The sequence below is a fragment of the Phalacrocorax carbo genome, chromosome 3 (genome assembly GCF_963921805.1).
Source record: "Phalacrocorax carbo chromosome 3, bPhaCar2.1, whole genome shotgun sequence".
In the NCBI taxonomy this organism is placed as follows: domain Eukaryota; kingdom Metazoa; phylum Chordata; class Aves; order Suliformes; family Phalacrocoracidae; genus Phalacrocorax; species Phalacrocorax carbo.
In genome coordinates this window covers 47,025,600-47,042,768 of record NC_087515.1, presented here as the reverse complement: position 1 = coordinate 47,042,768, position 17,169 = coordinate 47,025,600, and the positions used below count along the sequence as shown (strand labels likewise).

Below are 17,169 nucleotides of genomic sequence, written 5' to 3'. Positions count from 1 at the left end.
CACATTGCAAAGCTAAGTGAAAAATTAGTTTTTAGACCTTAATTAGCTCTGTACCAGTTGTACCATAACTCTGAACAGCAATGGTTACAGCAACATGACTGTGAGAAGTGTGCTCCACAGCTGCTGGCAGCATGCAGTGACACTTCTTACAATGGGAAAAAAGAATGTCTGTCCAGAAGGGACGTAGAAATGGAGGTTGAACAAACGTAGGTCAGAGCAATACACAACTGGTCATCCACAGTGAGTACTCAGAGCAGCGTGGAATTATTTTTGTTAGGCATATAAGTAAAGCAATTAGATATCTGGACCAACTAACCTGTGCAGCTGTTGTAATGCACACCCACTTTTGCTATGTCTCCTTGACATAGTTTTTATGAAATTCTGTAGAAGGCTTGATCCTGCTCTCAGCCCGCCATGCTGCCGATGACTCTTTAGCAGAGGTCTCCAGCGGGATCGATAAGGAATCCTGCTTTGTAGCTGAGGTTACATCACTAACAAGTTCCCAAGACACTGTGATGCACTTGGTATAATTTTGGGCAGTTTAAAATAGGAGTGAGCCAGATCCTCAGCTGGTATAAATTGGCATTACTATATTAAATTCAGATGGGCCTAATTATAAGTGCTCAAGCAGTCACTGAGGATTGTGCAATCTATTGCTTTTGTGTGTGCTCACCCATGAAAGTGAGGTTGCACAATAAACACTATATGAATGCGTCTCTGTCTCAGCTGCTAATTGAAAACAAGCATGGTAAGATTAATAATTCACTTCTCCAGAATTTCTGTACTATAAGTTACTGGGGGGAGGGGCGAGGGGATTTACCAGTTGCGTTAAGAGATGTTACTCTATTGCAAGATCAATAAGTCCTAACAGCAATGACTGGAGGTCTCTAAACAGGGAAAAGTTGGTCTTGCAGAGGTTTTTGATCATTGGCTTTTTTTTTTTCTTTTTCTAGTTGCTATGGCTTTCATGCCTCTTGCAGCACAGAGTGCAGCTTCCAAGCCTGCACAGAGGAAGTCAGTAGCAAAACTCCGGCTGACTTAAGCAGAGTGGGATTTGGGCTGTTTTGCTGTGCAGGAAATGGGGTGTTTTTCTGTCCAGTACTTAAATGCATTTTCCCTTTTCAAAAGTCTGTCCACATTTTGCAATAGGGAAATAGGAAATTGTTTTTTTCTCTCATTTGGGAGGAAGTTGCTCTCTGTCCTCTTAATTAGTTGTTTGAAAGATGAAAGCAAGTGCCCAGGGGTAAAGGAATTCCAGGAGATTTGGTATTTTTGAACCGAAGAACTTCTAAGAAATGGCGCCTTATGAATTCTTATTTATCTAAACCCTGCTGAATGTTACCTGCAGAGGCACTTACATGCTTGCATGACCTGCTCTCATCTAGTTAATGAAGAGCATAGGCTATAGCATCTATCTGGCTCTGCTGACCCCAACATACATGCAAAATGTATTTATGGAACCTGGGCCATTCCTTTCTGATACTGGATGGTGGCTGAGACTTCGGACTTTATTTTCCTGTGGCTTCTGTAGTTACAGCCTAGGAGAGAATCTCCCCAAATTAAATGGTCCTGTAAAATAGGAATATAAAGGAGTATAGGGATAGGATTATAAAACCTGCTTTCTATGTTAGAGAGGTAACACAGCAAAGAGGTAACAGTGCAGCAAGGCCATAAAATGGATGTTCGCTGGTCAACCTTTCCTACAGCCATGCCAGCTGGTCTTGTCAAAGTAGGCCCACAAAACTCTTCCCTATTCTTCTTAGACTGCCCTTGCTACGTCTCGGGTCCTCAGGCTGTCACATTTTCTGCAAGTGGCTTGGTGTCAAGCGGCTGGAAAGTAGTAGTCAAGACTCCAAAACAACACTATACCTCCTCATCCTCCTCCAGCTGGGAGGACGCAAACCTGAGTAATGTTGAGATTCCTTGTGCTGTCCTTGGGGATGCTGGTCATTGCCTTTTCCTTTCCCATGTCTCTTTCTAATGTGTGTTATTCCACCTAAAAGTGTCTTTTTATGTTTGCGTTATGGGAGGTCTAGTTGCACTTTCATAAATGAATAAATGATTCTTCTTTTTTGTTGTTTTTCTGGGTTTTTTTTCTTCCTTTTTTAAAGCTAAAATGCCAGACCAATCTACTGAAAAAAGCTTCTGAAATTCACTCTGTGTGTGGCTCAGCATTTTTGTTGAAGATCCCTTTTTCTTTGGCATCTTTCCTTTCTTTCATGTGTTTGCTGTTAAAGCATTTATTTTTAGTGCTTGTCACTCCTTTCAATTGGTAAAATCTCATGTTTTATGACATGCTCTTCATGTGCCCATAGCTTCCGTAGAACATTTCACAGTGGGCCAGAGACTGCTTCGGGGCAAGAGTATTATTTATTGCTGTAAATATAACCACTGGCATCTCACCCCAATGGCCATGTTCTTGTCCAGTAACAGCAAACCTGGGCACGTCCACCCTTGCTGAGTGCGTGGTTGGCAAATTTGGAGCGCCGTTGTCTTCGTGCTTGGCTCTGCATGTTTGCTCTGTGTGGTTTCTGCTGATGAACTTTCAGCTTGTCGCTGCCCTGCATTGGCTTCTTTTTGTGTGATGCTCATGGAATATGCTGGCTCTCAGCCCTGGTTTTCTTTTCAATTTCTTGCCTTTTGTTCAGTGTTGTCTTGTCTCCTTCTCCCCGTAGTTACGTCGCGACTCTCTGTTTCCTGCCTCAGTTCTGGCTCTGCGTGTGATAAACCCAAATGCAGCTCTGCTGTATTTCATTACTTTCACTTCTGCCAGGATCTAAATGGCTGCATGCATTAACTCTAAGACAAGTCCTCTGGTGTGACATTTCCCTGTTATTTAATGTAGCACCTGCTGCCACACCTGCACACCTAGCTATTTAATAGTGCTTCTCTGGCTCTTTATCTCTGGTTAACTATAGATAGATAGGTAGACAGATAATTTTTTCATTCTTGTGTTGAGCAGGAAGCTTGCCTTCCACTGCTAGTATATCCCAGGTGGTAACATGGTGTGATTGGCACTGTCATATTTCACAGGAGCAATTTGAGAGTGTAACAGAATCATTCCCTTCTCCCAACACTTCCTTAAAAGAAGAGGGAGGGGGAACAAATTCTGTTCCATTTGACAAATAATTTTTAGCATCTGCATGAGCAGTAGGAGTAGCATGCTGCATTTTGAGATGCAAATGTGGCACAGGCTAGATTTCAGAAGTTGTCAAATACATGGAGATATATTTGTACTACTCCAATATCACTGCGACTGGAGACATAAATTCCACTGCAAGGAATTATATGAATGTGGGAATGTTATTGTAAAACCCAGGGACAGATCTGTGGCTGGTGAAATCAGCATTGCTTTTTCACCATTGTAACCATTCCCCCTTGGTGAGGAGGTGTCCCCATCCAGGGCTGGAGACCAGTCACACTGGGAGATGGAGAGCTAGTGCTTGCTGTCCTCTGCAATCTTTAGATATTCCTTATGCAGTTGTCTCATTGAATAGTGAGAGGTTACCCAGACTTTGGTACATTAAAAGCTTTTCTGCACTCAGTATCCAGCTTTGCCCTAACTCCTGGTGTGAGTTGTGCTCGTGTCAGGCAGGATAAGGATCACTGTAATTTAAGATCTGGAAGTAAGATAAGCTTCAAACTAGACCTGAACGTTGGGTTCACAAACCATCAGGTGCTTCTGAGCTGGAACAGGGACAGCTGTAGACAAGCGTTTATGTACAGCTATCAGCTGTCTACGTGAGCTGCTGTGCTGTCAGAAGAGTGCTTGTGTCTATATGCCTTGTGTATTAATGCAGTGTGGGTGGGCTTCCTAAGGAGGTTTACAAAATATCACTTTTTGTGACCCTGCCTATACTTCTTTCTAATCCCTGCAAGTTTTGATACCCTTCCCTCTTTCAGGCAAAAAATAAAGACCTCCAAAGGCCAAATTTCCCCTAAATGGGCTAGATGAAGAGGAAAAAAAATGCTCATGACAAGTTCAGCAGGTACTATAACAGAAGTGAACTGGTGTTGATATGGGGGGCAGAGGGGAATGTGATGAATGTATGGTCACATGAAAATTTGGTGGTAGAGCTAATGTCTTGGTAGACAGTAAAGGTCTATAAGAGACCTGAAGAAGTGGGTCCCTTAAAATGGAAAAGAAATAAGTTTACAAACCAACCTGTGGCAAAGTAACATGTCCATGAGAATGTATCTTTTTTTTCTTTTCTCCTTGGAATAAAAAAAAAAAAATAGTGGCTTTGTCCAGCACAGTATTTCAAATTCTCCACACAAATTTGCAATTACTACTAGAAGGCTGAAATGCATTGAACTGGTGTAGCTCTAATTGCAATGTGGTCACGCTCCAGATGAAGTAGTTTTAGACTATGTTTAGTATGTAATTGAGCCATGCTAACATAGGCTATTAGTCCAAATGCTATTGTAAATGAGGCAGACAGTGTTAAGATGTGCTTTAAGATTGTCAGGTAATGCTAAATCAGGTCGGCTGTTCTCACCATGTCTCGCAGGAGAGTTGGTGTTGCTCCTGGCCAAACACGCATAAGGCCGCGTGGATGTGCGTGCTTGCTAGGGAGCCAGCAGCCAGGAGTCTCACTGCTCTGGCCTGCAGCGTTCTCCCTCCTTCCAGTCGCTCCCTGCCCATAAATGTTAAGGCATTCAAGAAAGAACCAATGGAGCAACATCCCAAAATGCCCTGCCGCAGGATGAGATTGAGGAAAATTATGTTGGCTGAAGGCTATAATTTGCTGGGTGTTTGGAGAGGTGAATGCTCTGTGCTGATCCCGGGGGGTGGCAGGCACTGTGGGCTCGGCTCAGCCCTCATCCTTCCCATGCTGCCAGGCACCAGCAGGGAGGATGGAGACCAAGGAGGTTATCAGTGAAAGGAGATTCTTCACGTTACACATGTGTAGGGGACGACAGGAATTTGCCTCACAGAAGCTGTCATCACATGCCGGTTTTGTTCCAAGTACAGCGTGTTGTATAACGTACAACTCAAGAGTAACATATGAACTACTAAATGCTTGTTAAAAATATATGGTTTTTATCAAGCAGTAGTCACTAAAATTTTTGGAACCGTTATCATTGTAGATATAACACTTCGTGGGTTTTATGTGCACTTCTTAAATGTTCTGGCAATCATAAAGTAGGTTTTCTGTTGAAGAAGCAGGGTTTTCTGTTCATAACATCGCCTTTTTAATGCTGTGACTAGCTTCAAAATGCTAAAATTGTATTAAAAAGAAAAAAAAGCACAGCAGCTGGTATTTAGTGATCCAGGAGATAAGCTTGATTCATATATAGTAAAAGACCTGCATGTTTTTAAGGAAACCGAGTTATGTGTCTACGGTCTTAGTGTTGCTATTAGAATAGCTTAAAGTACAACAGAGCACTCCTTGAAACTGTTCTTAGTTTGGACAGGCATCATTGCAAACAGGCAAACCCCTGACAGCTGTGGGAAATGGGGCATTGTTAACACAACAAGGCTATTTGACTAATGTAATAATTATCTGTGTTGTGATTTTTCTTTATAGGAGACTGAGCTGCTAGATATCAGCCTTGTCAAAGATGCCAGATGCGGAAAACATGCCAGAGCTCCCAAGGTAGGAATTTTTGCTGTGTGCTTACATGTTACGTTAATGACCTCAATAAAATAGAACGGGAATTATATGCAAGAATTCAAAAAGAAAAGTTCCCTTAGTTAATAAGAAGTGTTTTCTCTTTTCTCTATTTAACACGGTTTCTGATGAGAAGTGTTACAGTTGTTGAGCCATTGTTGATTGATTCTGTATGTGAAGCGCTGATGGGAGCTCTGTTGGCAGTGAGGGAACAAAAATCCTGGTTTGTCGAGGTAAACTTACACAAGTTCCTGGCTTCCCTGATGGCAAGGAACTAATAGTTACTTAGGCCCATGTTGCGTTTTGTGCTGCCTGTTTTCCTCTTTAAGTGTCTCCTGAGGTCAGAAAGAGGGTTGTTTTTTTTTTTTAAACTGTCATCAGAGAGGTCAGGATATCAGCTCCCTTAGGGTCCGCTCTGATGTATTGCATGCTCCTTTGCTGTCTCTAAAGACAGTAGGTTGTAGATATATGTTCTCTCTAGCGTTTTTGTTTGGATAGGTACTACACATCGGAGAAAAAAAAAAAAGCATTCAGTTCTGGAAGCAAGATAGTGCCTTGGGGAATCACAGAAGTGACTAGAAAAAAGGAAATCTCCTTAGGGGCCTGAAAGTATGGCCTTGCTGCTGCTTAGCCGTGGTTGGAACCGGTGGGGTTGAAGCAGCCCAAAGGAATGCTTCTACCCTTGTCCCTGGGGAGGAAAACGGCTGGGTCTGGATGGCCGCGGCTTCCCTGGAGCCTCCCACTGGGCTGCTTCTTCCTTCCACCCAGCCCTGGGTCAGGGCACGGGGGCTCCTCAGCCCCCTGAGGGTAGGCATTAGCAATGGAAAAGGTTGCTTCTCAATACCAGAATGTGATGGTAGTTACCTCTGAACAGACTATTCAAATTTGGTTTTCAAAGCTTTCCATGTAGCGCTGGCAGCATTTTAAAGGCTGACTTATAATTGAAATGCAACAGAAGTACTTTATGACATCCACATTAATACCAAATGAGTTCACCATGATTAATGGTTCTATGATGAATAGCAATAAAGTATTAACAATGGCTAGAACATTATTTTAAAATGCTACCCGCTTTACAGAGGACGTTCATGTTCTTCTAACAAAATGTTTTTAGCGAAAATTCATGCAAAGCTATTGCCTCGGTGACTTTTATTTATTAAGCTGTTTTTGTTACAACATGTTATGGATTTGACAGCAGTGGCATTAAATGAAAGGTATGAGAAAATCCTGACTCTCAGGGTGGTGAAATGCACCACCTGTGTGAATGGGTTTGTTTTTTGTCATTGATTTGTGTGTGGGCAGAAAGAAAACTGCACCTGGGTTGGCTTTTGATGGGATCTTGAAAATCGTCTGAAACAAAATGCTCATTTTGGGGCTGGTTGTGTCAGTTTTGCTTTGATCCGCATTGCGGGGCTGAGCGAAAGAGTGTTGACTGCAGGTGAGCAAGCGTTACAGAAGCCCTGTTTGTGTCACCTCCACAGAAGATCTAAAACCCATAGCAGCAGGAAGGCTTGGCTCTAAGTCAGGCAGTAGCAGCTTGTGATTGCCTGGAGGTTTCTAGTAAAAACCCTGCTATACTGGCTTAAGAGAGCAGGGCCACGTATACATGATACTTGTCAAAGTTTCCACCTTTTCAGAGGCTCTACTCTCCACAGCTCTACTTCCAGGTGGGAGCAACCCTTGCTTTCAGGTGAGCATAAATAATGACCTAAGGCTAGGTGTAGTTCCTGTGTGGGAAAGCAAGCGTCCCTCATGTAGCGTGCAGAGAAGTCATTCACAATCTGCTTGTTGCATGGTAGAAGTGTGGTGCCCACGATGATTATGTTGTGTCGGGTCTGAGCTGTGTCCAGCAGAATGGCTTTGGTGTGGTTTACTGGCACCTGCAGAGCCTTTTGCCCTGTGTGTAATACAGCCAATGGTATAAACTGCAGGCATGGAACGGAGCTTAGCTGCTGCAGCAACAAATACTTCTTGCTGCAGTGGTTCCACTTAACGCAGGTTCATTAACTATCCCAGAAGTTAATCTCTCATGATCTGGTATGACCTTCATTGACTTGGGAACTTGCTTCCTGTCATAGCCTTGTCAGGTGGAAAGGACAACATGCTGTGGTGCATTGACACATCTTTCACTGTAAACCAAGAGATTTAGGTGATTTTGTCTTCATTCCCCCACTACCCCTCCCTCTGCCCACAGTCTTGGACAGACTTGCGTTAGGAGACTTCTGACAGTTTATGCAAATTTTTAATATATTTTTAGAATTCTAAGAGTAGATTTTATCTGTGGGTTGTCATTAAAAACTTAAGAAGTTAATGGGAATCTTTAAACCTAATTTGGTGTATTTCTGATCTACTGCTACCTTTTGGTGGAAATAAGTGTCATCTTTAATAAGCCTTGACTTTTCTATTACATTTTTAAAAATGTAATTAATTTTTGTTTTTATAGTAAACTAAATTTCAGTGCCATTAATGACAGCCATAGTAAGCTGCCAGAACCTGTTAGGTGTGCTGCTACAGAAGACCATCAGCAACTAATGATTTTAGAGGACTATAAGCAGGCATACTTACCAAAAAACTCCTTCTTCCCTATCACCATCTGGAATACACACTAATTCCCCATATTGCTGCCATATCCACCAGTGGGGATGTTTCTTTGGTAGCTTAATTAATCTGCCAAGCTTTTGGTCTTTTTGATGGCTAGAAACAGAGTGTGTTCTCATGTTGCATTCAGTGTACCTTCTGCACAACCATCAGTATTAATTTCTGAAAGAGAGAGAGAAACACAAAGAGGTTTTCAGTTAGTTTCTCTTTCAGCCTTGTTGGTTGATACTCACTTTTCATACTATTTTTCCAGAAGTCCAGCCGTACATATTTCGTGATTGTTCTTGAATGTTTGTTGTTACATCTTCTGGTCATTATCATCAGAGGAAAAAAAAAGCTTTTTAATTCTGGAGGAGTTTTCATCAATGAAGGATAAACAGCCAAATGCTTTGGTTTTATTTAGAAGGCATTGTACTCTTTTTGTTTTATCCTATTTCACAGTGTCCCTGGATTTGTTGAAAATGTGTTAGCATTTTGTGCCAGCAATTAACTCCAAGCTATGGATTGTCTTCTGTAATGCCCTGGATAAGACGGCTTAGTCTGGGCTCTGGAGAAAGGTAGTATTAGACATGCTCATGTTTTGTATTACTCCCTAGGCCTTAGCGTGTGTAAAAAATGGTAACAGCAAACTCCAAAAATGGGATACATCAAGGCACTTATCCTACCATAAGATCAGAGCTTTTTCTTTCTGGGTTTCTCATCCAGGAGGTCTGGTTCCTTTCTCCATTCCCTGTTATGCTTAGCCTCAAAAGCTGCCTTGAAGGCACAGAAGTGCAGCTTTCATCCTACAGTTGTCACATTAAGGTCACACAAGGAATGAGCTGAGATCTCCTCAAAGTTAGTATGTTAGCACTAGGTTGCAGCTGTGCAGGCGGTCAGCTCTACTTGGCACTTTTGAGTGCAAAACCACTTCTCCAGCTTCTGGTGTGTGATGACTGTTAGAGCCTCTTGAAACCTCTCTCTTGTTCCTCCTGTTCCCTGGAGACTTGAGAGCGGACCACCAACACTGTTCCTGGCCATGACAGCAGTGTATGCGAGTAGCTCAGAAAGGCATCTGCAAAAGACAGACCTTCCCGAGTGGACCTGAGGAACAGTCACTCACAAGACTGGCTGAAACTCCACAGAGTGGCCCAGCACTAGACCACAGTCCTAGAGCCAAGGTCGTAGTCTGTCAGCTGATGGTAACGATTATCTGTGCTCTCACACTTTGGGGTGCTGTAATCAATTTGGGGCTGCCCCTGAGAAGTGCTGTTACCATGTGGATAGTGTGAAGCCTAAAGTCCACCTCAGCTTGTCTGGGTGTAAGAATGGCTTTGTGTTTATCCTTCTAGGAAACTCAAAACTTGTTTTCATCCATGGCAGCGTCCACCAATTCTTCCACGTAGCGCTCAAGGCTGGGAAGACAAGACAAATTCAGGAGACTTGCACAAGCCTCTGTCCTACTTTGGCAGCCTAATGGCACGCAAGGGGAATTTGTAGATTTAGGGGGTAAGGTAGACCCTGTGGGCCTTCAGCAAGGAGTCAGAGTGGTTTTACATCAAAGGAGGTGGAGCACAAAGTTTAGAGGTTAGATCAGTCACAGTGTTTAGGCATCTGCAAATAAGCCTGTATGTCTTTCATAGGAACTTAGGTTTCCAGTGATGTAGAGGGGAGCTCTTTAGTGGATCCCAAACGTTTGATGCTTGGGGGATGAGAAGGTCATCCCCTAATCCAAAATCAGTAAGTACTATACCCAAATGTCCCTGTGTTACTGAGAAGCTTCAGCGTCGCCTTCTTTTTCCACATTGCCAGGGATGAGTCCTCCTGTCTTCAGCTGCTGTTTTCAAAAACGATAACAGTTTTCCATCTCAATGCAATATATATGCAAAGGCTTATTCTTTGGAATAAGGGCAAATCTCAGGCAGCACAGAGCATTGCAGCAGATCTCTAAATTGGAAGAAAAATGAAAGTAATGTTCTGAAGAGAGCAAGGAAAGACTTACTAATTGTGTATGTTAGGAAAAAGTGCCTGAATTCAAAAGACAATGAAATTTATACAGAAGTGAGGGAATTATGATTATTGTGACTTTGCCTTTTTAGTAGGCATTAGAATCATTTAGGAAGGGAACAAGAGAAATTTTGAGGACAGGAGATTAATATGCAGTTCATTTTTTCCTTTGGAAAATGTAACTGCCCATAAATTTAGCGCAGCCTTTTTGAAGCATGGCATGCCTTTTCTCACAGCTTTCAGGGACTCAGAGCTGCCGCCACTGTCATCAGGAGTGCAGCATCAGGATGCTCAGGGCTCAGGTTGTTTGTATTTTGAAATGCTGAAGGAATGTGAACATCATTAGTTTCAGTGAAGCAATTATTTATTTCCTTTTATTCACACATTACCTGGTAGCACTCTCTTGAGCTTTGTTTTGATGTGCAGACTAATGAAGAGACGTCTTTTCCCTTGTAAAGTTTAGTGAAGAGGTCTGCAAAATAACACAAGGAGCAGTGAAGAGAAACGTACGCTTTTGTACAATGAGGCATAGAAATAGCTCTGAAGATTCATATACCTTCTGTGAAGCATGGAAGTGCCACTCAAAAGGGTGTCCACATACTTAAAAAGGAGACATAGCTAAAAATGTCGCGCAGCAGTAAATACTGGTGAAAGGCTAGGTGGTGAAAATTTGGCAGCTGCACGCATGCTCACAGGACTAGGGAAGTCACACTTTTTACCATCTTGTATTTACCATAGCCAATAACAGTTTCTATGGAAACTAAAATCTTAATGCAACTGTATAAATGTTTTTAGTCACAAGGAGAAATATCAGGATGAGTTGGCAGGAATGAGAAAATAACCCCATGGCAAATGTTCATATTGAAAACTTTTGATGCATTTGATCAGTCTGTTTTCCCTCAAAGATATCATAAATCATGCAGCAGGAAATGAATTTCTTTAAATGACATATGCTATGGAACCTGTAGGAGATGAAATGATGAATGATGGAATCACTCTAATGCCAAAATGTTTATAGAGCATAGTCCCCAATTTTAAAAACACTTGCAGCTCCCCTGCCCCAAATTTTCATACTTTAACAAGAAAGCTCTGCAGAGAAAAATAATAAAGCTTTTTTTAATGTCAGAAATTTGCCAAGACCTCAACTGCTATTAATATAATCATCAGCCTTTCTGTAATTAGTGGATTTTCTTGAAATGCTCAGAGTGAGATGATTTCAGGAATACCTCAGCTATAATTCGAAACCAACATGCTTCTTCCTCACTGCAGAGGATTTGCTGGTTTCTTATACATCTGTAGAGAAAAATAAATAGTTCATGAACTAGACAGGCTTGAAAACTAGAAGGAAATCTAACAAGGAAAGTCTAAATAATAATCTGGTGATTTTCAGGGAAATGAGGATGTGCAAGTCTATTTGAGTTGTCTGAGCTATGTCTGCTTCTGTACTCCATTGCGCTGGCTTAGAATCAGTAGGATTTTACTGACATTTGGGTAAACTTTATGCAGAGAAGCAGAAAGTAAGACTGCTGTCTATTAGGCTGTTAATAACCTCCTGTTTCTTCCTTCCTTTTTTTCACTTACTGCCTGAATTTACAAATGCAGGTCAAGAACTTTTTGTGAACCCACTCAAAGCACACACAGGGGAAAAAAATAAATCGCAGATAATGCTTGGTTGATTTGCCTTCTAATAAGGCTCTAACTTCTAATTTATGAGTCCAGTGACTTGATTTCCTTATGGTATGTGAACTTATATTTTTGTTGGTAGCCTGTGATTCTTATGGTCAAGTTTTTTGTTTTTCTTTTATCAGGAGAACAAAAGAGGCCTCTGTCACTTCTGAAATGGTTTTAAGCAGAGCAGCTGTTAATTTCTTTATCATAACGTCTGTGCTGGGACAATTATGTTGTATTTAATAACCACCCTGATTAGACGGCATGTGGAAAATGGCAGATAGACTTTTTTTCTTCCCTTTTTTCTCTTTGGTCCACTCATTAAATTCCCTGAAGTCAGCTGCCTACATGGATTGCACAGGAGAGCAACAAGCCTGCCTTTGGCAGCGCTGACTTCTGTCGCTCTGCCTGTCTCAAACGCTGTTATTACTGTTATTTTTATCTGCTGATAAATGCATGTTGCTTTCCATTGAACAACCTTGGTGCTAAATTAGAAACTCTACTTTAAATTATGCCTAAGCAATGTTCTATTTCTGCCAAAAAGAAATAAAAATGGAATATGCGTGCAGCTTACTGTCTTCCCACTCTCCTTAGGGATAACAGTGACACCTTGAACATCACCCCCAATTTGTTTGTTGTTCTACGTGACTGCTTTTTTTTCATGATGACTAAATTACATAAACATTTTCCTAGGCTGAGTTTTACTTTATTAAGGAAGGTTAAGGTTATTTCTTCAGATGATTTTTGACTGGTGTTGATGCAGTCACAGTTGTAAGGATAGGGACATGCAAGTAGTTGAAATGCTGTGAAGAGCATGGGAGCTGCAGTGACTGTGAGTGCGAGGCAGTTTTGCCATAGACCTTCCCCGGGGGATTAAGCCTCGCTCTGCCCTTCTTGCCCACTTCCCTGCAGCTTGGCATCGCCTCTCTTCACCAGGATGAACAGGCTTCTAATGGCACCTGGCACCTTACGCTCTTCCAGATTTTCCCCACAAGTGCAGATTTTATCAGAAAAGGTCTCCCCACTGCCCACAGTAAAGCCCTGATGCTTATTTAGGAAAGAAGGCAAGTTTCACTGTGCCTTTGAGGTTTTGTTTATGGTTTTTGGTTTTGTTTTCAAATTCTGTTGAAAGTTAACTTCTTTGGGAAAGAGTCTTATCTCTAACGATAAAGCTGTCCATGCTGTTATCCAGGGAGCATGGAGAGCAGGTCTTCGCTTCTCCATCACCTGGAGAAAAGTCACCATCAGAAACATTATTCATGCTATTCTGGAAGCAAAGCCAAGCTTCCTGAAAGCGCAAATGAAGCCTGGGGCATTAAGTAACGCAGAAGCCATTTTCGTTCTGCTTCGTCAGGTCACAAGTCATGTCTCAAACACAGTGGCTTGCTTAGTGGAGTGGATGAGCACAGGAGCTTTGCACTTGCGCTCTGAAGCCTGCAGAGATTCCTTGCCTGCCTCAGAGTGCAGTTCACTTGGCTGCTCATGCCTGAGGCTGAGGCCACCTCCGAGATGATTAGCATCCCAGTGTACCAGCAGAATGGCTCAAATTGGTGAAGGTGATTTTGTTTACAATCCTCTAATCCTTAGGGAACTGGGACCTTTTCAGAAGCTTGTCATCTACTGTATAACTTAGCTCTCTCTGGGTAGTTCATCGGATTCACTATTCACTAACATGCAAGGTATGGTAGAAAGCACAGGGCTTTGTCCAAGGCTTTCACTATGAATCATTGCCAAAAAGATCTGATTTTTTTTTCTGCTTGCTGACAGTTTCAGTTAGCTTTCCATGCTGCTTGGGTTTATGTTTTTCTTTTTTATATTTGTAAAACATACATCATCTTTTTGTTTGTGTACTTTCATGCCAAAACACAAAGTACAAAATATGTAACAAGAAGCACAAAGGCACTTTGTAAATGTGCTTTTAAAACTTGACATTTAAATTTGAAAAGGTAGAATAGGACACTACTCAGATAAATGTGATATTTGAGTTGCTGAGAACATCAGAGTATGTCAGTAAAGCTGTGCTTTAAATGCTACTGCTGAAGATGCTTTTGAATGACTCTGCGTACATTTCTCCCTCTCCTCTCATTTTTTTTTGTGATTTTGGAGAGAGACTGACAGAGACAGCTTTGTGTGCTCTCAGGCACACAGAATACTCCAAAACTGTTTTAAATCCATACATAAGCAACTCTCGTGAGCTTTCACACTGTGGCAATGGGGGATTAAAGTAGCGCACTGGAGGGCAGGGACTCATCTCTTAACTTGAGCGTGTGCATCATGCAGGTGTTAAGTTCAGTGCTACAGGGCTATTTCCTGTATTACTGTAGCTAATTGTAGTTACCTCCACGCTGTTTCAGCTTGAAGGTTTAAATTCCTCTTCTTACCTTTCCCGGCCGCAGGACAGGGCTCGCAGGAGGGGAGCTGGGTTGCAAAGTGGCATCTCTCAGCTGGTACGTACCACTTTCAGTGAGCCTCGTGGTTGCTGCTGATGGCAGCCATCGCTCGGGTGCGATGGTGTTGTGCTGTCACTGGCTCACCTCGGTGACGAGGCCGTATCTGGTGTCGGCAGCCTTTTGACAACATTTGTGTTGCTCATCAGTAATACAGGACATGGATATCTTATTCCTGTCTTCACAACTAATAACACTAATGAGCTGAAAACGCAGCTGGGACGGCATGTCCTGCTGCAGCTATCACAAGCCCACACCCACTGTCAATCATGATAAAGCTTACTCGAATCTGGTAAATGGCATTTTTACAGTGGCTGGCACAAAAATTAAGAGTTATTGGGACAATATAAAGTTATTCTGGAGGTGCTTTTTGTGATACTAAGATGTTAATATTGTGTATCAATGTCGTGTATTATCTGTGTGTTATCTTCCACCCCCTGCATGTTCATATGCACATATTACCTTTTGACTTGCACTAAGATCATAAAGATTTGAGAAAGTACAGTCCATTTCTTCCAGTGTTGGTACGGTATCTAAAAAAATCAAAGTTCTGTTTCATGAATAAGGCTCCTAAGTGCAATGCTAATAAGGAAACTAATAAGTAAAATGTTGCTTTCCATAAAGATAAGAAATGCTGCATTCAGCCTCTGTCTTGAATGCTCAGTTTGGAAAGAATTTCAAAATTTTTCATTGGAAAATGTAAAGGTACTCAGTAACTGAGTCATACTATTCTTTCCTTCTGAGCAGTAATCTCCATCTAGAAATATATCATAAATAATAAAGTATATATTTTAGCAGTAGTGTGGAGCTGTGCATCCAGAGATCTGATGGCAGTGCAATACCCTCAAGCTTCAAACGTGGAATCAACAGGCTCAAGTGAAAATGCCAAAGCAGAAACATTTTTCTGCAGTTGTTTAAAACAAATTATTTATATTTCCCCATTTTATTGGAATCCAACTTGGTGATTTGTCTATGACATCCCTTATTTGTAAATAACTGCTTGGAGAAAACTGCTAGGTTTTACTTAGTTGCAAAGATTTGATGTAATCGTTATCATCTACATACAGAGGGCTCATTCAGTATCTCCTCATGAAACTGAGCAAAACCATTTAGGCTTAGAAAAGAGAACACTGCGAAGCAAAAGGATTAGGTGTAGATTCCAAGTGATCATGGCTGACAGAGATGCCAGCTTCTTGGCAACTGGGTGAAAATGCCCCCCTACTCAGCTCTGCAGAGAAAAGCGTTTTACTGGCAACAGGACAGCAGGGTGCTGAATAGCCAAGGAGGAGCAAAGGGTGATCGGTGTTGGTAAGTTATCTGTGTTGGATGGCCTGTGTGCTGCAGAGAATGTCAAACCCTGCCTGGAAACCCTCAGGCAAATGGCAGGAACTGAGCAATTTGTGATTGAGTTTAAATAAGTATGAACTGTCCTTGGTCAGAGCTTGTAAGTCAAGAGATTTGTTTTTGAGATTTAGGAGTCGTAAAAAAAAAAAGTCTTTTTTAATACTGAAGTCATTTAAGCTTGCTTAAACTCCATTAGAACAGCTTCTAGCTTCAAAGTTCATTATCTTCCATATTACATTAGCACTTTCTCGGTCTTGCTGATAAGCTAAGCACATTTGGCTGTAAAACTGCACATTTGCTTAACGCTTTTTGATCCGTACTTTTATGCTGTCCAGTACAGATATCTGAGAAAAAGTGATGGGAAGAAACTTGACTCTCTTAGCTAAAACTTTGATTGTAAAATAATTACAGCCCCTGCTATAAATAATTCTTGTTTCATCGCTGTGGCTTTTCAGTCTGTTTGCTTGTGTCCCAAGGCAAATCTGTGCCAGTTGGACACCCCAGCTGCACCAGTGACATCATGTCCAGGGCAGATATACTGCTGTGCCTTGTAGTGACATGTGTGTCTTGCAGAGAGACAGCTACCAGTATTGCAGGGAAATGTTTTATTACAAATCTGAAAGTGGGACTTAGAAGAGGCAGCTACAGATAAGGAAGCTAATGAGAGCAAATAGAAATAGCCAAGGGTCCATGTGAGCTCTAAAGCGTCAGGAAACTATGGTTATTTCCAATGTAATAGTATCAGTACATGAATGTTAAATCTATGCTACCATTTTTCCAAAGCGTCAAGTAGAAATGAGACTGCTTTCTTTTGCTCTAGTCTGCTGTGGATGTATAAAAAGGTAGAGGCAAGTGCATCCAAATAGCCGTTAGGTTTTTTTAATACAGTAGGATATTTCTGAAAACAAACGAAACCAAACACTATTCCTTTTTAATTATAAATAGAATTATGCTACCAGGTAAGGTATATGAATACTTTATTTAAAAATAAAACCTTATACCTGTCTTGAGCATGATTTGCCTATCTCTGGCTTTCTCAGCTCCATCCCCTCCCAGCCTAATCCCACTTAAATAAACAAAATTATCAGCTGTTGCCACTAGGGAGTTTAGACACACTGTTCCACTCATGGGGTGTTAATGAGCATGGCGACACTTACACAAGCAGGTGGGAGCAAAATGGTTTTATGTATGTCAGTGCTAAAAGAACATTTTCTGAGGGCCAGAGTTTTGCTTAGTGCATTTTTCAACCCTTGCTGATTCACTGGAATAAAGTGTAGTGTATTCCTGGTAAAGACTGCTGTGTGTTAAGGTTGATACACAGCTACACCTGATCTAGCAAGGTTTTTCTGGCTATCAGTTGCATCGTGGATACATCATTCCCAAGGAGAAGCGTTTCTACCACTGCGGAGTTGAATGGGTAAAATTGCCATAGCCCATCCTTGGTATGGCAGATCTGTGCTAGCATTGCATCTAGACAGAATTAGGGGCTTTTTTCTGCACATAGTACTGCA

The 17,169-nt window shown here is 41.7% G+C and overlaps 1 protein-coding gene across 9 annotated transcripts in view; it reads left to right on the top strand.

Annotated features, from left to right (window-relative positions):
- The window catches only part of PLCB1 (phospholipase C beta 1), a 407,422-nt gene that overhangs the window by 105,751 nt on the left and 284,502 nt on the right, over window positions 1–17,169 (top strand). For all 9 annotated transcript variants that reach the window (XR_010372118.1, XR_010372120.1, XR_010372119.1 and 6 more), the window contains one exon: window positions 5,532–5,600. Coding sequence is in view for 5 of the 9 variants with exons in the window: in XM_064446797.1 (XP_064302867.1) it covers window positions 5,532–5,600 (69 nt within the window). In the remaining 4 variants the exon portion in view is untranslated. Of the gene's footprint in view, window positions 1–5,531; window positions 5,601–17,169 lie in introns of those variants that run through there.